The sequence below is a fragment of the Eublepharis macularius genome, chromosome 14 (genome assembly GCF_028583425.1).
Source record: "Eublepharis macularius isolate TG4126 chromosome 14, MPM_Emac_v1.0, whole genome shotgun sequence".
Taxonomy (NCBI): domain Eukaryota; kingdom Metazoa; phylum Chordata; class Lepidosauria; order Squamata; family Eublepharidae; genus Eublepharis; species Eublepharis macularius.
This window is the reverse complement of record NC_072803.1, coordinates 44,158,402-44,169,887: the sequence shown is the minus strand read 5'-3', so window position 1 is coordinate 44,169,887 and position 11,486 is coordinate 44,158,402. Positions and strand designations below refer to the sequence as shown.

Genomic DNA, 11,486 nt, shown 5'->3' with positions numbered 1-11,486 from the left:
TCACTTCAGTTTAACTAATCCAGAGTGCAAGGTATGAGGACGCATTCCGGGTTACGAAGTGTGTGGAGCCGCTCCAGATTAACTCATGCGGAGGCTAAGGTGCGTGTGATGAAAGTATCGGCGCCGGGCTGGGCCCAAACTTGGCCGCAGGCTCATCCCCGAGAGCTGCGGCGCGCCCTCAGCGCCTCGCGCTTTTGTGTGCCGCCCGAGCCGGGCGAGCGAGGCCGGGCCGGGCTCCGGGGAGGAGGCGTGCTCGGGGCCGCCTCGTCCCCCTTTGCGCCGCCGCTGCCGCCGCTCCTCCAGCGAGGAGGCGGCCGCATCCGTCCTAGCCAGTGATGGCGACGGCTGGTGCGCTGCGCTCTCCGCCCCGGCGAGGCTCGGCCGGGCAGCGCTGAAGGCGGCGTCAGGAGCGGCGGCGTCCTCCGGCCCATGCCCCGGGAGGGGGCGGAGAAGCCCGAGCCGCCCACCCGCGCCGCGGCGGGGGCACCGCAGGCGGCTGCTGCTGCTGCTGCGAGGAGGAGGGAGGCGGCACCGGCGGGCGCTCTGCATTGTGCGCCGCGCAGCAGTGGCAGAAGGCAGGCCCGGGAGGAGCCGCGCTCGCCCCCAACCCCAGCCCCATGAGCGAGCCGGGAGGCTCCGGAGCGGCGGCGGCCGGAGAAGGAGGAGCCGCCGCCGCCGCCGAGCACGCCGCAGCGCAGGTAAAAGCTGGGGCGGGGGGTGGCCGGGCGAAGCGGCGGGGCGCACCGCATCGCTCCCCCGCGTTCCGTGCGCCCTGGCCTGGGAGGCGGCCGCTGCTGTTGCGCCTCCGGCAGCGTGGCTGGCCTCGAGCGGGGCGCTGGGAGCCCAGAGCCCGTCCCGGGGGCCCCTCCGGGTCGTGAGGTTGCCCCCCCCGGGCCCGATCCTTGCCCCCCGGGCCGCTCCGGGCCGCACAAAAGCGGCCCTGGCGGAGTCTCCAAGCGGCAGGCAGGAGCAGCCATGTCAGTCTGGCCAATTCGCGCTTAGCCAAAATCAGCCCCTCGCCTTTCGCGAGCGCCTTCTCCGAAGAGGGTCTCCCTTTCGCCCTAGGGGCGGCTGCGGGGTGCCCTTCCTGCGCTGCCCGGGCTCCCGGGCTTGGCCCCTGCTTCTACGCGTCCCGCCGCCCGCGATTCCTCTTGTTCTCCCCCCCTCAGGGCCAACCTTTCTCTTTCTCAATTTTTTTTCTAATTTTTTTCTCCAAACGCTAGTTTTTTTCCTATTAAAACGACGCCACCTAGAGGAGACTATTTCGTAAATAGAAAAAAAGAAATTAAAATTGTAAAAAAAAAAGGAAATCTTTTCTATTTCTTTATTTTCGAAGGAAAAGTTTCAATTCTTGAGATATCCTTAAGGAGTTTTAAACGTCTTTTTTTGCTTTGTTTTATTAGCTTCCTTTCTGGGGTTTTAAAAAGCGCCCTTAAAACAGCCAGTGAGTGCTTCTGGTTGCTGTCAGCAAAATTTGTTTTAAAGCAGGAGTCTTTTAAATATGCAAATTAAATTAAACTTGAATTTGAATGAAATCGGGGGGGGGAGGGGATTGGTTGAAAAACAGATTTTTTAAAACACCGATTGTGTTTGGAAACGAAATTAAGTTGTAGGAAAACCTGAGTAATTTCAAGAAATGAACAGTTTAGGAGAAGCTGCTGGATTTGAAAGAAAGCAATTAAGAATTGTACTTATTGCAAATTTCAATTGTTTAGTACTGTAAAAATACGGATTTTGTTTTTATACCAACCAAAAGTTGATCCTAAGGTTCAATTTTAAAATATATGCAATGAGAAATTTTCTGGGGACACACCCCAGTTTTCAAGGGGGGGGAATAATTTTAGGGCTTTATGCAAATCTATTTTTGAAACAACCTTCCTTAAAACACAATCCAAAACTGAAACGTCATAGAGGGTGAAATTAAGAATACAATGAAGTCTTTTGTTCTTAAATGTCATATGTTTTCTGAGGCTATTCGTTTTATGCCAGAATTAATTCTGGCATTTTAATTTTTAAAACCTTATGCAGTGGGGGGGGGAGAGACCCTTTTGTGGGTGTTTTTGCCTACATGTTAAGATAACTTAAGATATTCTGAATACTATTTCTTTGTAATAGTTTTGCTTCATGTGTGCCATAATGCTAATTGTGTATGCAGAAATAATAATTAGAAAAACTAATCATTAAGTTGCAGATTTTTTGAAAAAAAGCAAAACTGAAGAACTGCTGTTTTTTCCCCCTTTGGGTGATAATTTTTACCCCTGTAGCTAAATGCTGATTTTTTTAAAAAAAAGCTAACACTAATTTATGCTCCTTAATATGCACACTTGCATTATTGTATGATGCTAGGTGATTTGGGGGCTACCCACACAAATTTGTTGTGGTAAGATTTGTCTCAGAGTTTTTGGTTCTTGTTTCTATGTTTTTGTTTTTTTTTCTTTTTGTATTTGAAAAGGAGAATGAGCCTTTAATTCTTAGAATTTCCCTTTAAACAAATGCCTGTGAAATGATCTTGAACATGCAGCTTCTGCAGTCTGAAATAAAGAGAGGAAAAAGAGCAGGTCAACACAGAATTTGAAAAAAAAAATCTTGTCAGAGTCTCCACTTTAAAATGGGAACAAAATATCAAGATGGCCGACTGCACAGCTGCAGCAGTGAATTTGAAAAGGGCATTTCTGTGTTGGAACAGAACTCTTTTTTTTTCTGCAGCTTTAACTTCCCTCTCCAGTCCAAGAACCTCAATTCAGGCAGACGTATTTAGAAAATTTAAAACTTTTTCTAGCCTGAATTAGAAAAAAAATTCAGAATTTGGGGGGAAAAGTTGATGTCTTGTTAATTTTGCTTAATTGTCCTCTAAATTGTAATGGAATATTTAATTGAAAATTCAGTGTTGTTGAGATGAGTGTGTATTTGTGTGAGGGATTAAAGATTTTACCTGTAACCAATCCTGACCTCCCCCAAACATTGGAAGGGAAGAATGTCAGGCATTTTGGAAGTTTCTAGAATAGCAGCAAAATAGACAATTTAAAAAATCCACCCAGTGGCAATAGTGGTAATAATATTTTTTTCTTTTGCAACAGTTAAAAAAGCCTTCTTCTTGATGACTTTTTCTTGTACTGAAAAGAGGCCAGAATTGTTGTGAATATATATTAATGTGATACAACAAAATCACTTAGTTGCAGATTGTAGGAAATAAATAATTGTTGCTGGACTTTCAGTGTGTTTTAGTTACCGATTTATTCTGTGAGTGTGCTTCTAACTTGTCTAAGCTGTATTGGTGACGCTATTTAAAATTTGATGCAGATCTCAAATTTCTCATTTTTAAAACTAATTTGTGCCATGTGACAATTAGCTATGTCAGTTTTACTTGCTTCCCTTGCCACGAGTTTTGAAAGTCTTACCCAAATTTTTGAGAGAGAGATTTATGGTTGGCTTTCTGGATGGTGATAAAACTCTTGAGTAATTTTCTTTTGATTCAGAATCAGTGACTCCTTGAGCCCTGGCACCCAGCAAAAGAAGCCATGTTGGATTGTTATTTTAGAAATATATATAATTTTTTTTACAACATTTTGTGAAAAATTGGAAATTTGCATGCCTCTGTCTTCCAAAGCTGGGTGCAAAGAATTTTAAAAGAATGTAGAGCACATCTAATTTTCTGGGAGTATTTAATTAGCTTTTCTAGCAGGTAAAGTCCTCCCAAAAAGGTGGCACTGTAATTTGCAGTGTTGCCCTTGCATCAGGGATTTGCAACTACAAGCTCTTTGTGACAATCTGACCCCAAGGCAGGGATCTTGTCTGGTCCCCCCATTGCTGTTAGAGATGGGGGAGGTGTTTATGTAGAGAATGATGGCTTAATTCTGGGGCTGAAGTCTCTTTTGTGGTAATTTTTTAAATTGTACCCTATTTTTCTGTCGTGGATTAGCAACAGCATCGATATAAAAATTTTAAAAAGAGAAAGTCAAACAAGCCTATAATCCATGAACCACCTGTTATTAAACTGCATTACTATGGGAGCCAGGCAAGTATCCCTTAGAAAGGAGTACTGAAATTTAGATGCCACCACTGAGAAGGCCCTGCTTTTGTGTAGCTCTCTGTTGGACCTCAGCCACTTGGTGAAATAGGAAAAAGGGCCTTGGAAGATTATCTGAATGACTGGCTGAGAAGGTGGACCCTGGTTACAGGCAGTTTAGTCTCTGAACAGGATCAAATGCCATACAGATAAGTAATAAAATTCTGGGGGATCATTTTCTTGTAAACGACTGTATTGGTTAGAGAGGCTGCCTCAGGGATGAAATTATACTTAATATTTAAACTATGTGGCATTAATATTTAAACTACATGGCATCAGTTCTCGTTGTCTTCAGATTTTACTTTTGGTTGGTGGTGGCTTTAAGGATTTGGATGATGAGCTGGTTCAGATGTTTGAGTCATGAATTCATGTTAGTATGATGTAGATCCAACTGTGCGCTTGTGTGCATGCTGTCTTTTCTCTCATATGCATAATCTTATTTATTATATTTACACTCCACCTTTCTTTGTTTGTGGAACTCATGTTGGTATATGGAGTGGGAATTAGATTTCCCAAAAGGTCTCCAACCAGGTCTGTGGGGAAGATGATGATGCGAACGTACTGGCCTACCCTATAGGAATGATGTGAATGTGGTTGTGAGGAAAGAAGCCTTCCAGTCATATTCCTTGGGCAACGGGATTTACTTCCTGTGCACTTGCTTGATTTGAGACCCCTATGAGAGCCTGGACACCCTTATGAGGCATGTATGTTATGCAGCAGTACATTAAAGAGGGGCATTTCTTATCCTTGCTCTTCCTGGCAGGGGCAGGAGGAGGATTAGGCCAGCCTCCCCTCCAGTTCTGAGCCTGGCTTTGGGGAACAGCAGTGGGAGGTGAATACTAGCAGGAAGGGAAGTGGATGTGTTGTTCCCAGGCAGTCCTGACACTGCCACCCCATGTGAACTGAGGCCTGGTTCGCATGTGCAGGGGGAATGAAGCTTTAGAATGGTGAGGTGGCTTCAGGCCAGTGGTGGAGGATCACGTTTGGGAAAGCCTCCTTTCCTTGGTAATGTTCTGCAAACAGAAGCCAGAGCAGCAAGAGGAGGCGGGGCGGGGGGAGAAGTTTTCTGCCTGCTATGTTAGTATCCCATTTTCATGGACTTTTAAAAATGTGAATAAACCCTAGTTTTTAAAAAGCTTCCCCCGTGGCAGAAATAATTGCAAAATGAGAAGTAGATTTCATTTTTTTCCTACTGGTTCTCCCCATCCTTCCCCATATGGAAAACTGGAGCTCACATTGTTTTAAAACAAGTTGAGTTTTGTGTATGTCTAAAACACGATTGCCACTGCAGTGTTTTAAAGCTAAACTGGATATTTCTTTCATTTACTTGGAGGGCTACAAAATCTTTTTTTTAAAGTGCTTTTCAGCGGCCTAGTCAGACTTGCCTCAGGACTTTGTATGGTTTTGTGTGGGATTTTAACTATTTTTTTCTAGCCCTTCCTAGAGTTGATGCTTAATCATGTGACAATTGACTTCTAATTATCTGCTCTTGGCATATAGGAATTTAAAACAGGGTGTTCTGCCGTAAGATGTTCTGACAGCCACTATTTAATGAGCTTAAAAAACCATGACATTCGTGGATCACTTGCATTTGTCCTTAAGAACTAAATGGAACCTCCATGTTCAGAGGAAGTGCTACCTCTAATGGTTAGGCTGGCAACCCGTGCCATTGGTCAGTTGCGTGTATTACATCCTTGTGAGGTTCCCAGAGGCTGTCATGGGTCATGGAACTCTGGATTAGAATGGACGCAAGAGAGAATTTCTCAAATACTCTTCAAAAACTTGCTGTCTTTTTGAGTGTAGTATTTATTCATTTTAGTTAAAATATTTTTATGTTGCCTTTTCACCCAAATAAGATCCCTAAAGTGGTGAACATTGGAAAATTAAAACGTTTAAAAATATATAAATCAGTAAAACATATAAGCGCACAACACCAAAACCGTGGAGGAGGGCCAGTGACAGTTACTGAGGGTATACCAAATGAAACAAAAAAGCCTTCACCTGCTTGCAGAAGACAACAGTAGTTTTGTATATAAGTTAATATCATTTCCTAGCCCCCAGTGATTTTTTTTCTAGTTTAAGTGCCCATGCAAACCAATGTTTGAATGTATTAAGCTGCCTTATACTGAGTCACACCACTGATCCGTCTACCTTTAGTATTGTCTCCTTTGAGTGGTGGATGCTGTCCAGTATAGTCACGTCTCTTCCATCACCTGTTCCTAGAGATGGTTGTAACTTGAAATGCTGGAGATTGAACAAGGGACCTTCTGCATGCAAGGTGCTTTCTGCTATACCTTTCTTCTTTGCAGGTGGTTTATGGTGCAGCTGTGATCTAAAAAGAGGATTTTGTATGAAATTGATATGGGGCTTTTTATAAGCTTCCCCCCTCCCCAGATATTTTAAGGGAGCCTCATGTACCTCTTGCCATTCCCCTTCTTCACACACAATTGAAGGTTGTTAACTGGTGGCAGGATTGGAAAATTTCAGATGACTCAATGGTTAGGTCATGTAAAAATCTGGCATCTTGGAATTTGAATTGTTTCCAGCCTTGGCTGTAGGGCTTTTTCAGCCAGTAGAAGTCGGGTCTAGGAAAGGTGATGAGATATCTGAAAGCAGGAACCATCTTTGATGAGGCAGTGTGATTGATGCGGCAAGCTGTGTATGCATAGTGCCTTGCAGTCTTTTGTTGTTGCTTCCAACGGTCCTGCAAGGTTGGGTGCAGCTGGTCCCGTTTTCCAGATCACAGCCTGCAGTTGAGAACAGGTACATTTCCTAGGTGTGCAGAGTGAATCTGTGCCTTAAAAGGAGAGTTATTTTCCTGATTCATTGGTGCGTTGTCCAGTGCGCTCTTGTGGAAGGAAACCCTGTTCCATAGATGCTGCAGAGCACTACTTGCACAAAATGTAGAGTTGATTAATCACAAAGTGTTTAGATGCCTGCATGATAATGTAAAACATAAATGGTAAAGTGCTTGGCTATACAGGGCAGTTGTGTTTGCAGTTGTTAGGGAACCAAGGATGGCAGTGACAAAACCAGGGTTTTTTTTGCTACAGACTATATGATTGAACCAGTAAGAAGCTGCAGTTAAAAGCAAACCAATAAATTCCAGTAAGCTTGGTTCAGTTCTGTAGCTGACATTAGCAGGATATGAGTCCCGTGGCATCTTAGGTTCCATTGTTCTGAATTTGTGAATGAACTCCATTTTAGCAATGTCACGTTGTGATTTCCTCTTGAAGTTTCTCTGTTTGAGGACAGGCACTTCTAGGTCAGCAGTGGAATGTCCTGGAAGACTAAAATGTTCTCCACTGGTTTTTGAGAGTTGTGATTTTTAATTCCAGATTTATGTTCATTTATTCTTTTATGTAGAGACTCACCTGTTTGTCCAAAGTAGAGTGAAAGGGCACTGCTGACACTTGATAACATATATAACATTGGAAGATGAACAAGTGAATGAACCTGAAATGGTGTAACTGGTGCTGTTAGGAATAATACATGCTGTCGGAGTAATACTGGGACAGAGCTGGCATTTTGGTTCATTGCAGGTTCTGATCCTAGAGTCTGTGTCAGTGTTGGGAAATACATTATTATGAGTGAGAAGTTGTTTGGAGGGCTGCCTGTGAGCAAGAAAAGATTTACTTCCAAATGCTTGTTAGAGAAGAGGAGTTGAGACTGTGTGATGTAGTGGTTAGAGTGTCAGACTAGGATGGGGAAAATGAGGTTCAAATCCTAATTCAGCCCCTGGGTGACTTCCAGATGGTCTTCTCCAGTCCAGCTTACTTTGCAGGGTGGTTGTGAAGATAAAATGGAGGAGGGGAGAACTATGAATGCAGTTCTGTCTTCACTAAAGGAAGGATGGAATAAAAATTTGATAGATCATTAGGAAAAATTCTCACAGCTCCATCTCACAATGGCAACTCACAGTTGGGTTGTGGTCCCCCCCCCGCCCAGTTGGGCTCATGTGTTAGAGCACTTTGCTCCGTAAGTGTGTCTTGGAGGTCATTTGTGTGCCTGTCTTGTTTATATGGGCAGGCTGCCATTTTTGGTTTGGGGGTTTGGCTGGATGGCCTTTGGGGTTACTTTTTTAGTTCATGGACTCAGAAGAAGGAAATCTGCTACTGGTATGAATCTGTGGTATGCTGTGCCTGGCTCTGGTGTCAGCTGGTATCCAAAATGTCAACCTAGCCGCTTTTTCTGGCCATACAGCTCACTATCTCCCCGCCCCCCACCCCCGCCACTCCCAGCATCCCAGGAACATTCCAAGATCAGGTATCTATGGACTCTTGCTGTAGGAAAGAAACGACACAGTTCACAGTTAATTGTGAATGTGTCGGCCAGAATCAGCCCTCTTCCTCAAAAGCCACCTTTGCCTTTCCTGTTTCTTCATAGTTGAAATTTAGTTTGCAAGCTCCTTGGGGCAGAGAGAGTTTTTAAATGTTCCTTATTTAAATGTTAATTTCTGCTGCATTTCTTTGTTTTACCTTTGATATTGGCTTTATTGTTCCTGCCAGCTTTACCGAAGTACCTGATTTATTTATTTGGAAAAGGAGCCTATGAAAGGATGCAGAAAAATAAAGCTGGCACTGCATTCAAGAATGTTGCCAAATGACCAGGGAAATAGATCCTAATCTGTTCTCGTGAATTTAATCTGCAAAAACTGACACATGAAGTCTTTCAGGGGCACAGAGATAATACGCATGTTTATTGATTGATTTTTATTCGGCTTATATCCCGTCCTTCTGATGGAATATAAGCCGAATAAAACATATTGTAAAACATATAATAAAAACCTCATAACCATATGAATCAGATAGCATGAAGAAATCCAGGCGCCTCTAAACAATCACTACAAAATTCACTTTCAACCACGGGCGCCACCAAGATGTAAATCCAGGCGGCTGCAAAGGGAGGGCATGGTGGTCAGAAAGGGGGGCAAAGCATGCTGTAATAGCATATGGATAGAAAGATGCCTCTAAATGGACTTTGGAAAGATGGAATTGGTATTTATATGAATGGATCCAATCAGACATTTTATCGATACTAAAACAGGATAAGACATGGGGAAAAAAGACGTTAATGATAAGGAAGAAATGGTCTAGATATATAAGATGGGTAAGAGGAGGAGAGACCAACCAAATGATATTAACGAAACTCCAAAGAGTGTACTCATGGTTAAAGATATAAAGCAGATGACTCTTATGGTCGTTCCTCTTGGGGGGGGGGAGAATAGGGGGAAAACAAGTTTGTATCGGATGGATGGATAGTTAAATTCTATATGTATATGTACATGAAATGTAGATTGCATGTGGAGGCAATATAAGGCATACATCAGTACAATAAAAACAATTTTAAAAGTAAAGTAGAAAGGGGGGCAAAGTGCATCCTCCTAATCAAAGGCCGGGTGGAACATCTCCATCTTACAGGCCCTGTGGAACTGTAACAGGTTGTGCAGGGCCTGGATCTCCATTGGGAGAGCGTTCCACCAGGCCGGGACCAGGGCAGAGAAAGCCCTGGCCCTAGTCGAAGCTAGCTGAATGTCCCTCTGGCCGGGGGCCACCAGAAGCTGCTTATCCACAGAGTGTTAGGCCCTGTGGGGGACCTAATGTTATTCAAATGACTGCAGTTAAGTTGCTGTTGAAGTTACAGGAGCAAGGGTTAGTAAGGATGCTGGCATCCCTGCGCTGCTGCCCGTCTTCTTTTGAGCAGTTTTGATGGATAGGTTTTGGTTTATTCTTGATTGATTCCATGATGAGGATGCCTGTAAGATTGCGCCTGTCCCTGGAGTAATTTTTCTTGGCTCCTGGTGGCCCTGTGAGATTTTTTTTTAAAAAAATCAGGGTTAAAATGTTTGCCGCTTAGGATAGATTTGAAAAGAAGCTTTCCGCTTTCAAGAAGTAACCTTCAGTGCTGCATCTTTTTGATCTTGCATCTTTTTAATATGTAAACTTTGTATTGCTTGAAACTTCTCAAAGCTGTTTCCAATTAAAACAAAAGTGCAACATCCACAATCAGCAAAAAGATAAAACTGAAGGATACATATGTATTTGAATGTAATGCTAAGCCTGTGTACGTGTAGTCCATAATTGAAAAAGGCTTGTGAATGCTGAGCCATGTGAGTTTTGTTATGGGTCCCAACCCCTTGGGTAAAGGTCATTTTTGTATTGTGAAAGATGCTTCCAGTCCCCAAAACTGGGAGACTAGAAGGGGCTCTGAGAATACAGAAGTTGGCAGTCTCTGATTGAAGCAACTGTTGTATTTGGGGCTTGAAACAAACCTTGCTACATTTGGAGCGAGGAAAGAAATTACACCTGCGAATAAATTCACTGTGCAATCTGAAGTATGTAGTGGGTGCCATCCTTAAGTATGTATGGGTTGGATGAATGTCGCAATGGGGAGTTCTGGATTCAAATTCCCAATCAGCCATAATGCTCATTAGGGGACCATTGGACAGTGGTTACATCTTGGCTAATCCCATGATAATAGGGAATGGGAGAGGGACCTAGTACATCCTCCTGAGCTCCTTGCAGGAAGGGTGCGGTAAAAATTAATAATATTTGCACAACTTTGCTGGCTCTGCCAGCTCTGCAGGCAACTTGGTGTGGCATACCTTTTGTACAGATGCTGCCTCTGTGGCACCATGGAGTCTGGGTTATATGGGTCAGTTTTTGACATAGGGGCCCAGCTGACCTTTGGAGGAGCCTTTCTTGGTTCTAGATTGAGCCTAGATGATTTGCTTCCTGACCAAAATGTGCTTTAAAAGGCTTTTGCCTCCTTGGGAGTTCTCCCAGCATGCTTTGGTGTCACTGAATGTTCACAGGCTTTGCAGCGCCTGCAGGGGAGGGAAGGATTGGTCACTGGGTGGCCTTTGGCCAGTCACACACTCTAGACATCCTACCTCATAGGGTTGTTGTGAGGATAAATTGGAGAAGAGGAGTATGTTGTAAGCCCCCTAGGGAGAAATGTTGGGTATAAATGAACTAAATAATAGTGTTGAGTCAGTCCAAAAGGAAATTGAAGGGTGATTTGGTTGAGGGACAGTCCAAGTATAAACAACATTGGAAGACCTGAGAAACTGTGTGGATACTGGTGGGAAAGAGAAGGACTTGAGGGATAGTTGGTGAGCTGCTGTGTCAGTAAGACTAGATTTAAATTTTGTATAGTTTAACTATATAGTTTAACATCACTGATAATGGACACGATTAATAATCCATAACGTTTCTGCAGCCCAAACACTGGTTGCTGTGAGCCTTTTACTGGGAAGTGTTGTGCATGAAGTCTCACAATAAGACCTAAATACACAGAGGAGCATCCTGTGCAAGTGTTTGTGTGCATAGCATAGATCTTTGCATACTTTGCATTTGAATTACTGGCTAATGTTCACCTCTCTTATTTCTCTTTTTGGAGAGTAAAGCATTTCTGAGAA

At 43.6% G+C, this 11,486-nt stretch overlaps 1 protein-coding gene across 4 annotated transcripts in view; it reads left to right on the top strand.

Moving 5' to 3' along the window:
- The first annotated feature begins 439 nt into the window (after positions 1–439).
- The window catches only part of ZNF618 (zinc finger protein 618), a 127,210-nt gene continuing 116,163 nt past the window's right edge, over positions 440–11,486 (top strand). For all 4 annotated transcript variants that reach the window (XM_054997564.1, XM_054997565.1, XM_054997562.1 and 1 more), the window contains exon 1: positions 440–698. In XM_054997564.1, the coding sequence (XP_054853539.1) occupies positions 618–698 (81 nt within the window). In that variant the 5' untranslated portion in view covers positions 440–617. The remainder of the gene's footprint in view (positions 699–11,486) is intronic.